The sequence below is a fragment of the Rousettus aegyptiacus genome, unplaced genomic scaffold, assembly GCF_014176215.1.
Source record: "Rousettus aegyptiacus isolate mRouAeg1 unplaced genomic scaffold, mRouAeg1.p scaffold_m13_p_5, whole genome shotgun sequence".
NCBI lineage: Eukaryota > Metazoa > Chordata > Mammalia > Chiroptera > Pteropodidae > Rousettus > Rousettus aegyptiacus.
In genome coordinates, this window is record NW_023416308.1 from 83,997,215 (window position 1) to 84,016,718 (window position 19,504).

Genomic DNA, 19,504 nt, shown 5'->3' on the forward strand with positions numbered 1-19,504 from the left:
TGAAATAGGAGGATAGTAAAAGATATTGACGAGATGTTTCCAAAATGAGTTAAACAGAATAAGCCAAGCAATGATCTTGTTACAAGAAAGAAATGTTTTTCACAGAAATTAACAGACAAAGAGAGGCACTGTTTTACCCACACACATGCTTATTCTGAGTAGCCTCCCAACAGCTCTCCAGTCTTGGGTGTGTGTCTGGCATAGGAGCTGAAGTAGAGTAGACAGAGCCTCCAAGTACTTGTACAAAAAGAACCGGTGTTGTTAAAACCTTTGAGAGAGCCTGGTGGAGGGGTGGGGAGGCTTGGCTCTCCCTCTTTTCAGAGATCCTATTTTCCAGCTATAAAAAGTGGCTGACAAAAGTCGCCTTGCCCCAGAGGAGAGGTGTAGGAGCTCCATAAACTGTAAAGCTCTGTGTAGAGGGAAAGTCTTTCTATTATGATTATTATTCCTTTCCAGCAGCTCAGGAGAAGACAGCAGAATCTTCCTGCCTGGAGTCCTTCAGAGACCCTTTCTCAGCAAACTCGGGAAGTCCGGGCCAGGCTGCCTCTGTAAATGGACTTCCTCCAGAGGGGACTGTGCTTGCCGGGGAGCCCTGCCCTTCCGAGAAAGGCCACACAGCCTTGTCCCCTCCAGCCTCTGGCTTCCTGTTTCTCTCCCAAGGAAGTAGAAAGGAATGGCCTGCAGGGCAGCTCTCTCAGTGAAAGGTGACAGGGCTCCAGTACAGGTCAGCTCTCAGCAAACCTTGTGTAGACAACCGTGGCTACTGTTAAAAGCCAAGGTTTGGCATCTGGATCCATGGGTTCAAGTCTCAACTTATCTACTTATTCAATTGTGTAACCTCAGACATAACCCTCGGTCTTCTGTTCCTTGGTTTCTTGGATGCCAAATGGGAAGAAGACACCAGTTCCTTCCCTACCTTCATTGCAGGTTGGTGTGGTCCAAACGGGGAGAGCATCCTCAACAAGTCAAGCTCTGGTACGAATAACTGCCATTGTTATAGCCATGCTAGAGTCTGTAAGATCCACTCTCTCCCTGGCTTCCTTCTTATTTCCCCTTTAATTTGGAACAAGTGTGTATTGAGCTGGGCCTGTGTTTTGAGTCAGAGCTGGTTGCAAAGTCCACAGCTCCTGTGCTGGCCAAGGTCATGGCCAAATCCCCTGCAGGAGTCCCGGGCCCTAATTCCTCTTGAGAACCCTTTCTCCAGAGCCTCCAGGTTCTTCCCACATCAGATCTACTTCTCCCTCACCCCGAGGCATGTTCTTTGCAGCACACCTAGAGGGCTGAGACCCTGTGGCATCTAAATGAAGTCACCTGCAGGATATTTTCAGAATCCAACCTTATCTCAGCACCTGCCCCGCTGCTGTCATGCCACGACCACCTCTCACCCGGATTTCCGCAGGCTCCTTCAAATTGGTCTTCCTGCTCTCACCCTGGCCCCTTAGGTCTGTTTTCAACACCGCAGCCAGAGGGGCCTTTAAAAATGACAATCAGAGCACAGTATTAATCTGCTCAAGCTCTTCCCATGGAACCCCACCACACAAAGCAAAAATACACATCTTTCAGCTGCTTATGACGCCCTTCTCTGCAATTCTCAACCTCTGCTGCCCACTGTAATCACCTGATAACTCTAAACAATATGGATACTGAATGCTACCTCTGGAAACTCTGATCTAATTGGCCTGGGTGTAGCCCTGGCACCAGGATTATTTTAAAGCTCCTGGATGAATCAAATGGGCAGCCAATTTTGAGAACCACTGCCCTACTTGATCTGTTTCCTGTTGCCCTTCTGACCTCATCTCCAACTATTGCCTTCTTGCTTGCTCTGTTCCAGCCGCATGAGCTTTTTTCCTCTTCTTCAAACATGCCAGGCACACTTCTATCTCAGGACCTTTGCACCTGCTGGTCCCTCTGCCTAGAAAGCTTTTCCCACAAGGTATCCATATAACTTGCTTCCTCATCTCTAGGTCTTTGCTCAAATGTCACTTTCTTAGTGAGGCCTTCTCTGACCATCTCATTAAAAATTCAACCCCTTCTCCTATTCCAGTCTGTTCCTATCTCCCTCTCCCACCTTATATTTCTCCACAGCTCGTACTACATCTAACATGCTACACAGTTGGCTTCTCTGTTTTATTTATTATCTATCCCCACCCAACTAGAGTATAAGCTCCATGAGAGCAAGGATTCCTGTCTGTTTTGTTCACTGCTCTATCCCTGTGGCTAGACTATGCTGGCACATGATAAATGCTTGATAAATATCTTTTAAGTGAACATATACTCTTCTCTACCCTTGTAGATCCTCAGCTGCTCTTTCATTCCTAGAGTCCAACCAGATTCTCTCTGGGCCAGGAAAAACCATACCTAATTATACGGCATACAGTAGGTACTCAATAAATGTCTATAGAGCTAAAATGAACTCTCCCCCACCCAAAAGAACATAGCCCGCAAACCCAGCAGCAACTCCAGATATAAGCTCACGGTGGTTTGCAGCTTTAAGAAAAATTTTAAAATAAGAAAAAGAGAGGAAAAGAAAGTGTAGGGGGAGCTCACGAAAGTTAATGAGATTTTTCTCGGCTGTGGTATGTGCCCACATTTTTAATAATTAGAAGTAATAAAAATTCTAACTGAACCTTAAAGGAACATCTTCTATAACAAAAAGAGAAGTCAAGACAGACTTCTCTGTCAGGTGTAATGACTTGTTAGCTCCAGAAGATGGATGTACTTTAAAAAACTAATTTACAGAAAAAAATATAATTGTTCATAAAAATGTAACTAATTGGGTTAAAATGACTTATTAACAGAAATGCCAGATGATTCTAGTACCCTTAAGGAGTGAATTAGGTTATTAGTCCTCAGAATCTCAAATGGATGAAAGCCTTCCCCCTGCTTAGCAAATGGAGAAACCGAGGCTTCAGGAGGAGGAGGGAGAGTGACTTGCTCAATGCTGGCCAAGGGAAGAAACCCTGGCTGCAGTAGGGAAGGGACCCAGGAGTCCACGTGCCCAGTCCTGGCATCGTCCCCAGTACTGTGGTGACTGGGCCTCCCCACGGGCAGGTGAACAAGGGCCCAGCCACTGACTCTGCTCACCCACTGGGTCTGAGGTCAGGCAGGGGCCGGTCGAGGGGCAGGCGGTCACTGAGGTAAGCGTTGTAGCCGTAGTACTGGAACTGCTTCAGGGCCATGCGCCGGCCTTCAGGGCTGAGCTCCTGGCCCCAGTGTGCGAACAGGGAGGAGTCCGTGAAGGGTTCAGCCTCGGCTTCCTCGGGCTTGGCAGGAGCCTCTGGAGAGAGAAGGGTTAAGGAGACAGTGAGTCAGAGTGCACCCCTGCATATGCCATGACAACCCCTCTCCTTCTTCACCATCACTTTGAGTAAAACAATCTTAGCCTCATCTTTGGGGGCTGAGTGAGAAGAGACTGAAATCTTCATGCTTCCCCAAACTTATTTATCCATCCATCCATCCATCCATCCATCCATCCATCCATCCATCTACCCATCCATCATCCATCCATCTATCCATCCATCACTAGGCACAAGGTACATAGAAATATACCCACTAGGGTCTGCTGAGAAGCTAAAGGACATGACCCTGATGCCCCATGGCTTCAAGTCAAAACCCCCTCTTTTCCTTCTCCACTCTCTACCAGAGATGCTGTCCCTGAGGCTTGAATGGGGTTTTTGCTTTTCTTTCCCTAGATTGTACCTTTACTTCCTGCCAGTTCTGAGCATTTACCTGGGTTCCTTAGCTAGGGGTCTGCTCCTCTGCCAAGTTCTTGCCAGCCCACCTCCCTCTCCACTGATTGGTCCTGCCATGAGTCGTCTGGCCCCACTACATGACGCTCACCTGGCTGCAAGGACTCCTGGACCAGACTGTCCCCTGATGCTTATAGACTGTACCCATCAAAATAGAAACCAATGGCATAGGGGATGGTCGAACCATCCCTAAAGCCCTATGCACCCTGGGCACTGTCCATTGGACCACTGGTAGACTTTGTGGGGGCAGTCCCCACACCAGGTCAAGAAGAGCTCAGGGTGTTCCTGAAACTTTCCAAGAAAATGGAGGGGCATTATTACCTATAAGAGCAGAGGTTTTCAATTCACATAGATATGGATTCAAATAAATCCTTGTTCTACCATTCATTGGCCACATGACCACAAGCAAATACTCAGTTTCTCTAGGCTTCGATTTCCCCACCTCTAATGAGGAAATAATAATACCCACTCATTCACCCTTGAGATCTGTGAGGATTACGTAAAACAATGTATATAAAGCACTTAGATCAGAGTGTCTCAGAGTAAGGACACAATAAATGGAAATTAGTGTTGCTATAGCAAGGGAAACCTGGTAGGTCATTTAAATCTCTCTTTTATGGGGGTAACAGTTATGTCTTGCCAGGATATAGGCTGATGGGTCAGGACTTCGAAATTCAGGACTACTCGAAGTGAAAGATATTCAGGTAAACTACTTGAGGTCAAAAATCAGAGAAATTGGACAGAGATACCAAGCCCACAGGATGGTGCCTTTCATGCTTATCAGTGTGATATAAGTAAAAGAGGAAGCCAGGCACCTGGGATGAGACAGAGACCAGAAGGAGGCAGAAGCAGGTTAGGAACAGGAGAGGCAGGCTTGGGACACTTGCCAAAGTCTCCTCAGCTAACTGTATGGAGCCAGTAGGTGCACGGCACACCTATTCCAGGTAACTTAAAGGTACAGGCTGGAGACGGGCAAGGGGCTAGCGTTTCAGGGGCTTCAGGGTTAGGTGTATATCATCTTGGTTACCAGTTATGCTAAAGATATAGAAGGAAACTCAGATACATTAAAAAGATTAGGATACTTTAAGGAGTAAAATGCAAACTATGAGTGCATTTCTATGACAAAGCAAAAGTTTTTAGAGGTGCGGTGGCTGCTCAAAGCTCCATCCTGGAACTCAGAGTGCACCTGTTCTCCCTTACTAGGCATATTTAAAGGGAAGTACAGGGCTTGCATGATCTCAAAGATGCTCGTTATCGCTAGAAAGATATATGACACATCCATTTGGAATAGGGTGTAGTGAAAATCTAAATCAGTGAGCCAACTTAATCATATAATATTTAACAGAAATCAAGTTTTACTGCTCTCACATACCTAAACGGATATTACCAAGTAAAATGAGATCAGTTAATGAAAAGAAATTATGATTCACAATCAGACCTGCGTTGCATAATAATGCATTATAACCATTTTAAAGTCCTGGGTTCTACCACATGCCTCTACTTTTTTACTCAGTGGGTATGGACGACAGCAAATCTGAAAGCAGTGGGGTCCAGAATGAAGAGTCAAGGGCATGACAGCAAGAACGAAGTACTCTTTGTTGAATTCCTTCCCAGAGCAAGCACTATGCTGGCTGATGCCTTTACCTATAGTTATCTCTGGCGTGCTCATGAGTGTGGACTCCATTAGGGTAAGATGGCATGTGTCTTGTTCCCTGATCCAGTTTGTTCTCAGCACAGTATGACGCTCTTATGAAGGACTCAGTCCATTATTTTAAAATAAATTAGTTAATAAGTACCCAATAGTGGTTAGTTATTATACAAGAGGAAACCAAAGATGAAAAGGTTAAAGGACTAATCCAAGGTCATCCAGCTGTTAGGGCCAGCAAAGAAAGATCTAACCTCCAAATCCCACATTCTTTCCTCTACACCACGAGGGGAAAACTAGGGTCTAAGGGCCAAATCTGATCCACCACCTATTTTGTAAATAAAGTTTTATTGGAAAACAGTCTTGTGCATTTGCTTGCATATTATTATGACTGCTTTAGAGCTATAAGCGCAGAGTTGAGTAGGTTCAACAGAGACCATCTGGCCTGAAGAGTGGAAAATACTATCTGGCCCTTCAAGTATGATGTCCCCTGCTCTACACCTTACATTTGACATCTTAGGTAAGGTATCCCATATCTCAGTTTCCTCATCTGAAAAACAGGGTTGACAATAGTAGTTCCTTCTTCATAGAAATTTTCTGCGCATTCAAGAAATGGTCCATGTAAGGAGCTTAGCACAGTGTCTGGCACATAATAAACATTAGCTCAATAAATGTTAGTCGCTAAGGACCCACGAAGCCCCACAGTCCAAACCAGGTGCTTTCCTACTCAACATCTCTTGAGTTCAGATGGGGAAGATGCTGCTGCTATCATCCCCAGATGAAGGGCTCCCTGTCCACAGACAAGTAGCCCATCTTTAACCAGTCCTAGACCAACTCCCTTCTCTCTCCAGTAAGAAATCAACCTACTTGGTTGTTGGCAAAGGAGGGCCATCTTCGACACATTGAGGTGAGAAAGAGGCCTCAGAGAAGTGCCTGGGCTGGGTCCTCTGCAGGGGCCCAGAGGTGTCTGGACACCTCTGGCGATGGGTCCATATCCAGACCCACAGACATTTCTCACCCAGGGATGAAGCACCTTCCAGGAGCAGATTCTGGCTGGGGCCCCCTGCAGGGGTTCGGACCTACTTGGGCATGTCTGACCGGCTGATGAGTGACTTGGGAGAAGTGTATATCCCAGGGGCTGAGGGTACCCCAAAGGTGAGCACCCTCATGGCAGACATTGAACAGGGTACAGTGAACTCAGCCCGTGGCTGAGCCAGAGCATTTGCAGGGCTCTGAGTACAGCAGGGAGGCTTGTCCTCCCAGGCCATCCTATACCAGCCCGGCGCCTGTCCGGAGTCCTAGGGAGAAACAGGCCAAGAGGGAGAAGTGCACGACCATTTCACTAGACAGTCACACGTGGGTCCCAAGTGACACCTGTGTACCAGACAGGGAGGCATTCTTCCACCTTTTCTGACTCACCATGGGCCACACAGCATGGCAGTAGAGAAGCCTCCAGAAGGGCAGGTTGCAGGAAACACTACTATGCTCTGCCCCTTGCTAGGAGGGACCCTCTGATGGCCGTCTGTCTCCCTTGACATAAAAGACAGAGTCCCTACTAATGTCTACAAGGCCCCAGGTGAGCGGGACCTCACAGTCCCCAGAGCTCACTCACTACCACTGCCCACCTCAGTGCCTCTGGTGCTTCCCACGTCCCTACACCCTGGTGGCTAACCCCCCCCCCCACGTCTTTACTCAAAAGTCACTTTCTCAGCAGGGCCTTTCCTAAACCTTTAATCCCCTCTCCCTGAATTTCCTCTCCTACCCACTGAAGTACTTTTTCTATTTCTCTTGCTGGTTGTTGTCTCTCCAAAGAGAATGTGAACTCCACAAGGTCAGAGATTTGCTTTGTTCTCTGTGGACCCCGCCAGTGCTTAGGCAGTGCCCTGCACCTGACAGAGGATCAATGAGGATTGGTAAAATGAAGGAACAGGACAGTAGCAGCAGATCATGGTGGGGTCAGTAACCCCCCTGCCTGCCAGGGACTCATAAAACCTTCCAGAGGGGTTCGAAAGGGAACCAATCCTGTGTCAGAAAGTGGGACCATGAGCCAGTGAAGGTATGGCTAGGGCCATCTCCAGTTGCAGGAGATTAGTTTCCTACCTAGTGCACTTAAGCAGAGTTATGCGAGAATAACGGTATGCTCTTAGAAGCTCCTCAGGCAGTTCCACGGCATGCGATCATTGGTAGACAACCTCCGGCTCTCACTGTGCATGATCTGGTCTCCTGAAAGTTCTTCCGGTGCTTACCTGGGGCATCTGGGAAATGCCACTATGTGGTCTCAGAGATATGCCCACTGTGCCTGACACCCAGCTCACTAATGAGAGCCGACAATTACAGATATACGTCCTGACAGCCTCTATGTTAATTCACAGAGACAGGAGGGAAGTGGGGCAGGAAAGCAGCGTGCGAAGCTTTGAGCAATTAATGCCATGAAAGCCGCGGCTCCGAGCGTCGCGCACGAGTTTACCAGCCAGGCATGAGAAGCACATCTGGAGACCCTGCCAAGGCTTTTGATGCTCCGGAAGCCACTGAAGCTGCAAACAGGAAGGATACCTGTGTGAGGCCGACCGCTTCGGTGAGCAGCCAAAACGAAGGCTCATCCAACCGCTTTTGCCCCAGGGTCTTAGTGGTGCTGAGACTATATGATGGAGCAGAAAGGAAATGGGTTTTGGAGTGAAACGGCGTTGGAATGCTGCCTAGCCCTGTACACTTTTGACTGCCCGTCCTCTTCAGGCCCACATTCCTGGAGAGCCCCATCTTTTGAAGCTAAGCGATTTTGCCAGCTCCTGACATGCACTTCAGTGAAAACTCTGAGGTGCTGGTGGCTTTTGGAGGAGCTACAGGAGAGGCTGTAGTCCAGACCTCTCCCTAAACAAGAAGCCAGAGCCCACTGTTAAGGGTGGAAAATTTTCAAATGGCCAACTTCTGGTTCCATTGTTTAATGTTAAACAGGGTGTAGTTCCAGGAGATATTCTGTGCAAAGATATGCTAATGTTAAGGGTGTAGTTATCCTGTGTAAAGATGTGTTAATGCCAGCCTCTGCTTCTGTAAACCTGCTTATTTGCTAGAGGGGATTTTGGGGCTTTTTAAGCTATTCCTTCTAGAGACTCGGGGCTGATTATCTAGTGGGGAGAATCAGTTGCCTGCCGGCTAATAATGGCTCATAATTAATCTCAATTGGCTCTGTGGGTCTTAAATTTGATCGCACCACAACACCCACCTCGACCCCTTGGATTTTAGGAAGAATTCTAAAATAGCAATGGGAGAGGTCATATTGCCCAGTTGCTGCTGAAGGTCAAAGTGGTTTGACCTTCAAACCACTTTTGGGGCTCCCACCTCAGGGGTGGATAGCAGGACTACTGAGGGGGCAGACGGAACCATCTGAGACACAGCTCACATCCCTGAGGACCCTCTAGCCTGTCACCCAAGCTGGACCACTGAAAGTGGCAGCTCTCCTTCTGGTCCCTTGGTTTGGGAACCTTTAGGAATATTTTCTCAGGAAAGCAGTAGAGCCTTCTTGTTTCTTGTGGTTTTACTCAGTTTACTGTAGATCCTTCTTTCAGGCGGAGAGGACAGCTAAGATGGCTTCAAGGGTGAGCGCAGAGGGGAGCCTAGTTTCTGCCCTGCAGCGAGTCCTATAGAGACTGCTATTTCTGTTTCTTCCCCCAGGCCATATTCAAAGCTGAGGCTTCAGGTATTTGGGGAGAAGTTCCAGAACCCAGGATGAGGAGGCAGGGAGAAACTGGGACAGGCAGGCCTGTATCCAGGTAACTGCCCAACACAGGCACTGTGTCTAAGAAAACAGACACACAAGATCCTGTCTCCTGGTCTTCCTCCCAGGGTATTCTGGGGACCCTTTCTCTCTCTCTCCACTCCTGAGCCTGCTATTCACTCCGGACAAGACCTGCAGCACCTCAGGCCTCCATTTTCTCCACTTGTGGAGTGGGAACAGACTGTCAGGCTGTAATGGAGAGTGGCCGTGAAGTCAGCTTTGGAGAGACGAAGGCTAAGCATTAAACAATGGAGTGGAGTGAGCATTATTGAATACCCCAATGAGCATTACTGAATACCCCAAATAAGAATTCTTAGAGGATGTTTCCTTTACTTCCACTCTTTTTATTTCTTTAAGCAGCTTTATTGGGGGTATAACTTACATACCACAAAATTCACCTTTTTCAAATATACAATTCGATGATTCTTACGAAACTTTCTTCCACTCTTGAGATGCCTTGTTGTATGTTTTATTTTGGGTTAAAAGTAAAAGGGCTTAGTGAATGTTCGTAAATGTACATTTCTATTGTCACTTTCAGTAAACTCCTGCCCGCTAGCTATCTGCTGATGAGAAGTCACCATAATCCCCACTAAAAAGCCTGATGCTTGGGCCTCCACTTAGGAGCCCAGTCTGCATTTTCAGAGCATCAAAACCTGTTCATCAGAGCATGGCTGATGAGGTGGAATTCATATCTCCACACAGGGAGGGATTTCACGGGAACTGCAGGCCAGCCCTGGCGGCCTCCAGTTTGCCTTCTGCGGTGTATCTCCCCTTCCTTCTCTTCCGACACCCAGCCATGGGCAAATGTCCAGCCCCTGTACCTGGTCCCAGCCAAAGCGAGGCACTGAGAGCCTGTGGGAAGCAGGCTGGCCTGAGAGGCAGGAGGCTTCAGATGACCCTCACCTCCAGCTCTGCCAAAATCCCTATTACCTGGGCTTCCCGCTTCTCATTTGTAAGAGCCAGTGTTTGGGTTTTATTTGGGAGAGAAAGGAGGACTTTAGCACATCATCGTGGTGCTTTTCTTATGCATAGCAAAGCAAGATGTTATGACTCCACTTGTAGTTGTGCACCCAAGGGAAAATCTTCAGATTTTTTAAATACCCCTTGATGTGCTAAGAGCCCTAATAATACAGAAGCAAAGTGCTCTGTTGAGTTGAGGGTCTCTCCTTTTCTCTGCTTCTAGAAGTGCAGTAGAGCATGAGCTGAAGGCCTTTTGCCTGCAGCTCCACAATTACTCTTCCTCTTCCAGAAATTCTCAGAACTGCTAAGAGAAACAAGTGGTGTCTGACAGGAGAGGGCTTGGAGGTAATCAGAAGAAAGCAGCTTTGACAGTTTCAGGCCCAACAGCATTAAAGTCCCCTGCACAAAGATGACTTTATTCATCATGGCAACGGCAAATGAGAGAGAGCTTCATCCTGCACCTGAAGAGTATTTTGGGGAGGAAAGAGGCTTCTTCAGGATGCCTTGTTATAAGACAGGCCCAGGGCCTGCACTGCAAAAGGCTGCCTGCTGCAAGGGCTCTGGAGTCAGCTCTGCCCTTGACCAGCTCTGTGACCTTCATTGAGCATTTCAGAGAGCTGAACCTCAGCTTGCTCATCTGTTTAATCTGTAAATGGGAGATAATAACATTTACCTTTAGCTCATTGCAAAGATTAAGTGAGGGGGTGGATATCAGTAACGTTCTTAGCAAACTATAAAAATCATAATAAGTAAATCAGTTTCTTGTTGCTGCTATAACAAGTAACCACAAATTTAGTGGTTTAAAACAATACAAATGTATTCTTTTGCAGTTATGAAGGTCAAGAGTCTAACAGGGTCTTTCTGAGGTAAAATCGAGGTGTTGACAGGGATACGTTCTTTCCTGGATGTTCTAAAGGAGAATCTATTTCCTTGGATCCTTGAATCCTCGAATCCTCCTTTCCAGCTTCTAAAAGCCACCTGCATTCCTTGGCTCATAGCTTTCGTACTCCATGGTCAATGCCAACAACAGTGGGTTGATTCCCTTTCACGTGGCATCACTCTGACCACCTCTTCCACTTGTAAGGACCCTGTATTAACTCCGGACTCACCTGGATAATCCAGGGCAACCTCCTTAGTTTAAGGGCAGCTGATTAACAACCTTAATTCCATCTGCAACCTTAATTCCCTATGGTCATGTAAGGTAACATAGTCATTGGTTCCAGAGTTTAGGATGTACATAACTTTGGGGGGCGGTTGTTCTGCCTACTCCAGAAAGAGTTTGATCATTGTGGGTTTTGCCATCTATAAAAAGGAGATTCTAATACTTGGTTCTTAGGATTGCAGTGAGGCAAAGGAACGAGAGTTAACACTTGTGCAGAGCCAAGCAGACTCCAGCACTGCTCTCGGCACAGCCGTCCTCTCCTCCCTGACACTCCACTGAAACTGACAGCGGGCTATACCCAGTATAAGTAGGGCAGAGCTGCCAGCGAGGTTCTCCAAAGAAGCAGGTGCACATGAGAGCAGCGGGTGGCCATAATCTGTCGAGGGGGCTCAGCTCTGACCTTGAAGCTACTCTGGCCCTGCCTCCTTCATATGCCAGCTAATGCACAACAAAGGAGAACCCCAGACGGTGCAAGGCAGGTACTGTGACAGTTGCTCTCCTGTCTCTCTGACTCTTCCCCACTAGCTCTGATCGAACCATCTCAGTTTCCAACTGGCTCCTGACCTCTGTCCCTGCCTCCTGTGGCTATGCTTTGTCCTGGGGGCCAGCACTTGGCTACCCCAAATCTTGGCTTTCAAAACTCTCTAAAGCTTTGGTTCTATTGTTTTGGGGTTTCTCATCTGAGAATCTGATGAAAACCACTCCCCGGAAAAATTCACATTGGCACATGCATAGAACAATCTGTATTCAAATTCATGGAAGTATGATGTAAAACAGGGCTTGACAAACATTTTGCTGTAAAGGACCAGTTGTAAATATTTTAGGCTTGCAGGTCACATGGCCTTAGTCATAAATACTCTGCCTTTGTCTTGAGAAGGCAACCACAGATAATACAATAGACTTCCTTATCTGTGGTGAATATGGTCCAATATCCCAGTGGATGCCTAAAACCACAGATAGTACCAAACTCTATACTGTTTTTCCCTGCATACATACCTATGATAGTTTAATTTATAAATTAGGCACAATAAGAGATTATCAGCAATAACTAATAATAAAATAGAACAATCATAACAATATACTATAATAAAAGTTACGGGAATGGCTTTGGGGCCATTATCAAGTAAAATAAGTGTACTTACTCGAACACAAGCACTGTGATAGTATGATAGTCGATCCAATAACTGAGGTGACTACTAAGTGACTAACAGGCGGGAAGTGTATACAGCATGGATGTGCTAGAGAAAGGGATGATTCATGTCCCAGGTGGGATAAAGTGAGATGACACCAGATTTCACACTGCTACTTAGAACAGTGTGCAATTTAAATTGCACACTGCTACTTAGAACAGTGTGCAATTTAAAACATGAATTGTTTATTCCTAGAATTTTTCATTTAATATTTTTGGACCTCGGTTGACTACAGGTAACTGAAACGGAAAGTGAGACTGAGGATAAGGGGAGAGACTTCTATACATAAATGAGTAGCTGTGGCTCTGTTCCAAGGAAACTTTCCAGAGCCGGCAGCAGGTCAGATGTGGCCTGTGGGCTGTAGCTTGCTAACCCCTGGTGCAGTGGTAACCCAGACTTTGGATCCTGGCCACTCTGTCTACCAGGCTGATGAGTCTTAACTCCTCTGTGTCTTAGTTTCCTCACTTGTAAATGATGATGTTAACATCTACCTAGTGAGGAATAAAGGAGCTAATCTGTGCCAACCTCTCAAATAGTGCCTGGCCCTTAGCAAGCTCAGTGAAAGTATTAGCTAGGCTTTGCCTGCTGACCAAGAGCCTCTGCATCCAGGATGCTCTAGCTCGATACACCTCTCTGCCTCATTCATTGAGACCCTGGTATTGACCTCATAAGACACAACCCTAGTCCAGCTAGCTAGGGCCAAAGGAGGCCTAATATAGCTCCAGCGGGGAAGGACAAAAGGCAGTTATGATTCTGATGTTAAAGTCACTGAGAATAAGATGCTGGGCATGGCCAAGGATAGAGAAATCAGGCCCCGCTCCATGGCAGGAGCTGATAAGGGTTAGGGAAGGCAGCCTCAGCCTGGCATGCCAGAGTTCAGAAAGGGTGGCAAGTCCTAGCAAGGAACTAGAGAGTAAGTCAGGGATCTAGGAAGAAGCTAACACAGCAGGCAAGGAACAGAAATTCTTCTGACTCTGCAAGCATACTCCAGATACGACATGACACCTTCTTGCAGCCAGACAAATCTCACACCCACGCCTGTGCAGGGCTGGACTGCCCTGTCCTCCCCCACCTGCACTGGGTGGGTTCTGGGCCTGGGGGTGGCTGAGCTCAGTACTGAGACAGCTGGGCAGGTGAGGGCGACCAGAGCTCAGTGTGCACACACACTCATGGAAATGGAAATGGACTTTGATCAGGAATTGTGCAGAATGAAAGCTGCTACTAAAGGTCCAAGTTTTTATGCTCTAAGCCAACCAATATAAAGAACATGTGAAAATCTCATTTTAGAGAGTGACAAATGTCTGTATCTTAGAAACCAGGATTTATAGGTACCGTTATGTGCTACTTTAAAACAACCCTTTAAACCTAGAATTCTGCCTAGGAGATATAATGAACTTTGAAGCACATACCATCATTTTTTCCCCCCTGAGAGCTGACAGCATGGAGCTGAGCACCTGAACTAAATATACCTCGCTGTTCACACATAAAACACAGTATTTCTACACATCAATTTCTTGGAATGAACTAGCTGGCCAACCTCGATGTTAAAGTGGCACACTTCTGGCACAGATGCACAGATGGGAACAGCTGGGCTCAGCAGGGAGAAAGAAAAGTGGCCTTTTGCAATAGGACAGCCTGCGGCCAGACCAACTGCAGATGCCAGGCTGCAATAGCTGTACCTCTTAGGTACTAGGATGGGCTACACAAGAGCCCTTGCTTTGGGAAACCTGCAAACTAGGGAGATTGTGTGTACCTTTCCCCTGTAATATTACTCTATCCTTTTCTCTCCATTCTCAACCTCTCAGAGAAGCTTACTAATTTCTAATGTCTTTCTTCCGGTCTTAAAGGAGCAACCGCAAGCTGTACTACAGGTTCCCAAATGTTAGCAAGCATCACTCACCCGGTGCGCTTGTAAATTCACATGTCATCACTGGATCCCATCCCCAGAGTTCTGATTCAGCAGGTCTGGAGTGTGGCCTGAGAATGTGCATTTCTCACAAATTCCCAAGGGATGCTGAGGCTGCTGGTTGGGCCCCATTCTGAGAACCAGGCTGATGAGGTGACTGGGAGACAGATGTAGGTCTTCTTCTAGTCCTGGCTCTGCAGCTCATTCACTCCTATGGCCCTAGGTAAGTCCCTCCCTTTCTTTCGGCCTCAGTTTTCTCATGAGTAAGTGAAAGAAGATGGGATGAGATGATCTCTAAGACTATCTTGTATCCTAAAATGCCATTATTCTAAGATGGTTTGGATTATAGATTCTGGCTCGCATAAGCAGAATGTTCAGTGGAACTGTTATACCTCCCGTTCAACTCTTTTATTTTATAAATAAACAAATTAAGCTCCGGAGAGGTAAAATGACTTGCCTGAGGTCACACAGCTAGGTAGCAACTGGTTCTTGAACTCGGAGAGCAGACAAAACCCCTAAATGTCCTCATTCCCTGTTCAGTGCTCCTTCCACCACCCAGGAGGTTTCCTGCAAAGTGGCTCTAGGAAAAAGCAACCTGTTCTACCACCAAGTATTTCCAATACCTCTGAGGCAGCCAAATCCCAGAGCCTGAGCCCTGGGCAAACCAGCAAATCCTCCCTCAGAGACCTTTGCCAGTGCTGGTACCTGGGTCTGATGTACAGAAGCACCTGCAACCTATATGTCAGGCTGGTAGGTAGGTAAGAGGTGCTTTGCAGGTGTGCAGGGAGAGGATATTAATTGCAAGATTCCAAGGACTATTAACCCAGGCTCCCAGAAGATAGAGTTCCTGTTTTTCTCAGTTATCACCATCTGTATCCTCACACATGGGTACACATGCGTGTGTACACACATACACATACACAGAGTCACAGAAGTCCACAGCAGCCCACAAAGGCTTGTCCTGAAAACGGATTCCTCTAGTTCCAAGTGGTTGCTCATCACATGGAGAAAGACCATTAAAAATGTGTCATTTCAAAGATGAGAAGAACACTCATAAAGACAAACTTGCATGAAGAAATGTCATTGTCATGGGCTCCACTCTGGTTAAATAGCCACATCTGAATCTAAGTGCAATTTTCAGCAGAAAAGGATAACTAGGAGCCAGGGTGCTGGGGGGCTTTAGTCTCTCGCAGGTGCCTGCGGGCCCCCGCCCCGGGCTGAGCATGCCATCACTCCCAGCAGCCGTTGGCCCACCGGACATCTTTTCATTACTGTCCTCAGTCATAAATGTCCCAGCCTGGCAGCCATGCTGTATTTTGGTGAAAAAAAGTGGATTCGTCCTTTGAAAAAGTTAAGAAACAGGCCCTCCCCACCTCGGATCCCTGCCGATCCCTGCCGAACCAGGAAAAGCTTTGAATTCACGTCAAAGAAGCCATCAAAAGAAATAGGCCATTTTCAAACAAAATCTATTTCTCGAGCATGACGGTAAAAATATTTATCATATGAAAGATGTAAAAACCTTTATGATGTCTCAACATTCCGCATTATAAATGCAGCGTGTGTCCGGCAGAATGTGTGCAAAACAAACAAACAAACAAACAAAAACTGTCATGCCTACAATTTTGAAAGGGGAAAAAAATTAGTCCTTTCCATCTGGCAAATTCTTAATTTATCAACCCAGTTGTGCTGCATGGGCACATGAGGCAGAAGAAGGAGGTGGGCCCAGCGTTCAGACAGACAAAATAAGCAAAAGCTTCAGACAAAGAAACGCTACATGTCCAGACACGGTAAATAAGTGGCCACTGCTTATCTATCTCTGTCAGCCATGGGCTTTGGAAATTATCCACATTCACACTTTATGCACAAGGTCAGGCAAGGCCACTTCAGTGGGTCTCAGGATTATCCCCAGGGTCTGAACTTTCTCCAGGGACCTCCATAATCATGAATGTTATGCTTTACAAAATGGATTTTCAAAGTGCATGATGAAGCCTGTTCTTATGCCCAGAAAGGATCACAAGGGAGCAAGACAGCCTTCCTGGAAGACCTGAGTCTTCCAGGCTCAGATCTGAAGATGAGAGATCTACTCAAGGACCCTGCAGCCCTGAGGTCCCACCTCTATGCTACAGACCAGAGAGGAGGCTCAGATGCATAGCCTCTCATGGGCTCCTGAGCAATGTCTTTCTCTTCAGGAAGGTTATACGCCCAGTTATAATGCCTTTTCCTCTGGGCAGATGGCTCAGACAGATGCTCCCTGGAGAGCCCCAACACACTGAAAAAGACACACTGGTTCGCCCTACTTTTTCTGGGTACCCACAGAGAGGGGAAAATTAAACTCTCTACATTTAAAGTTATGAATGAAAGTTAACTCACTTATTCAAAGAATATGCATCCAGATGCAACTGCACAGAGATGTAGCCTAGCCTGGCAGACCTGGTGCAAGTCACTTAACCTCTCTGCGCCTCAGTTTCTTAAAGTGGAAAATTGGACATAATCATGATACTTGCTTCCATGTGGGGTTACTGTGAACTGAGTAAGTTAATAAAAAAGCCTTTTATATTCTATGTGCTATATAATTGTTGATGACAGTTAGTATCGTTATGGATCAGCTACTGTGCTAGGTGTTAGGAGAGAATCATGAGCGAAAACAGTGGGGAATTGTTGAAGTGGCTGCTCTTGCTTTCTTGTCTTCCATACCAGTGTCTGGTATGAGAAAGCCTTAGCACATAAGGCTCCTCTACCCTTCCTAAGAAGACAAAGTAGACCCAGAGCCCATTGGTATGCCCGAGGAAGGTCTTCCTCTGTTCCCTGCCCTCCCGCCTGCCCCAACCTCATTCCTGCCAAGGTCAAGGGAGGAAGGAAAGTCGGCGAAGCCACAGGGATATTGTGGGAGTCCAGTGCCACAGTATGAGGGCCTCTGCATCCAGACAAATCCTCCCCAGGCTAGGGGGTTGGGTGGGCAATGGAGACTTTTCCTGCCAGTTTGTTCTATCATACTGTGCTGCCCAACGCTATGAAACAGAGATTCCCACCCTAGAGAGCTGTCACCCTGCAGGGAGACACCAAGGATTCCTCACAGCTTGGGTACCGATCCTCCAGGATGCCCTCTGCTCCTGAGGCTCATGACCTAGTGGCCATGGCATCTTGGCAATCATAGAAACTGAGTGTGAGGCTGGGATGCACAGCTCAGGCAGGTTCCTAAGAGCTCCTCCATGAACCAGACAGGCCTGGAGGTAAAAAAAAAAAAAAAAAAAGCCTCTCTGCTATTGGGAGTAATCAAGGCAAGGCCCCACCCCCTCTCATACCCACATCACTTGCCTTGTACAAGACATAACATAATTAGCTCTCTGGACCATGGGAGCGAGCAAGGTTAGCCTTATGTTAACCTCCACGCCTCCTGCCAGACACCAGACCAGTAGGAGGAATATTATTGTTGGACGTTTGAAGAGTGTTGGGCTCTCTACAGGGAGGGGCTCACTCCACCCAGCAGTCCTGCCTTCTGGAGTCCTCGTCTTCTTGCCTTGCTCACCAGTGCACGGCTCAGCACAGCGGGTTGGAAAGTTCCCAGATGAAGATGTGAGATAAAGTCTGAGCCTGAAAGAATGGCAGGAATCATCCATTCAGATCAGCTCTTGGCTTCTTTTGATCACAACACACAGTGAAAACTACATTTCACATTGTGTCTGTCTAGTACGTGCGTGCAAACATACGTAAGAGTAACCACATTTTGCAAAAGTCTTTAGCCTTACTATATGTAACTAACTCTGGTATATTCTATTTTATGCTACAATATTCTATTAAGAAAGAAAGCTATTCTTGACCTACGTAATTGATTCCGTGACCTACTAATGGGTTGTGACCTATGTTTTGTAAAACACTGATCTAGATCAATGGATCGTAACCTTTTATAAATCAATGATTTCCTTTCATTAATGTTAAAATCTCTACACTCCTTTCGTATTACTTGAAATTTGAAAATGAATAAAAAATTAAATGTCACAACTGAAAGCAAGTAAAGACAATGGCTGTTTTGGAATAATCTTTTTCAAAGTAATTCATGCCACCTAATCCTACTGTCTCAAGATTTTGATATATTCCCCCCCGCCCCCAGAAGGAGAGAAGATGCCCCTCATTGAAAATAACTTAGCTAGGACTCTGGGTTCAAGAGTGTCCATGGAGGTCCCTCAGGGAAGGTGGACTCTGACTGGGCAGTAAGCAACATCTGAGGTCTCTCTCTTCCTGTTTACCAAAAAGTTTCTAATTTAGTCTGTTTATATATTAGGATTTTGTATAAGAAACCTTTTAAAGAAGATGATATGAACCTCACAAGCTAGTAAGTGTCTCATTTCCCAGGAGAGAGAATGAGAACAAGTCACAATTTCCATCAGAAAGGTCCAGAGGCTTGCTGGATGACACAGAGAGGCAAGGCTGGGGCAGAAGTGAGAGGGAGACAGGCCAGGAGGTGAGACCTGGGGAATTCCCAAAGTCTTCAAACTGTTTCAAAAAGGCTTCACAATAAAGACACACAGATCAATGAAAGGACCCTATTCCTTGGCTTTAAGTTAATTTCTAGAAGACTCAGTGTGGAAAAACACCTTATCTACTGGGAATGAGAAGCCTTGCTTAACAGCTACATGTGTCTTTGATTAATAAAAGATGGGAAATGAATTGATCATCTCTGAACAAGGACAGTGTGTTTCAAAAAGATCATCTTCCTAAGCTGGGCTACAGCAGGCAAGAGGCCCTTGATAGAGAGAAGACAGAATTCCGTGAATGTGCTCGTCAGCCACATAAGCTGCATATGCCCACAGAGGGAAGGTGGGCAGAAGGGCTCTGCTGGCTCTTCCACTGTCATGTAGAAGTCAATGCAGAGAGTCAGGTTCATGGCCCTGTAGCACCCAGTACATCAGGTGTTGCTAGGAGTGGCTGGCTCCAGCTGCAGCTGCCGCCCTCACTCCTTCAGAGAGGCTTTCCTTACCCAGAGCCAGACGGGACAGGCAAGGCAACAGAGGCTCTTCTCTGGGCTCCCAGCAAGATCCTCCAGATACGGCAGAGGCTACCATGCCCATCCGATGGCTGGATGGAGGCATTAGAAGGCAGTTACTCCATGTCCTGGAGTGAGC

At 46.7% G+C, this 19,504-nt stretch overlaps 1 protein-coding gene across 3 annotated transcripts in view; it reads right to left on the minus strand.

Moving 5' to 3' along the window:
- GALNT18 (polypeptide N-acetylgalactosaminyltransferase 18) overlaps positions 1-19,504 on the minus strand; it is a 308,997-nt gene that overhangs the window by 150,945 nt on the left and 138,548 nt on the right. For all 3 annotated transcript variants that reach the window (XM_016135450.2, XM_016135449.2, XM_016135451.2), the window contains exon 2: positions 3,085-3,277. In XM_016135450.2, coding sequence (XP_015990936.1) covers positions 3,085-3,277 — 193 coding nt within the window. The remainder of the gene's footprint in view (positions 1-3,084; positions 3,278-19,504) is intronic.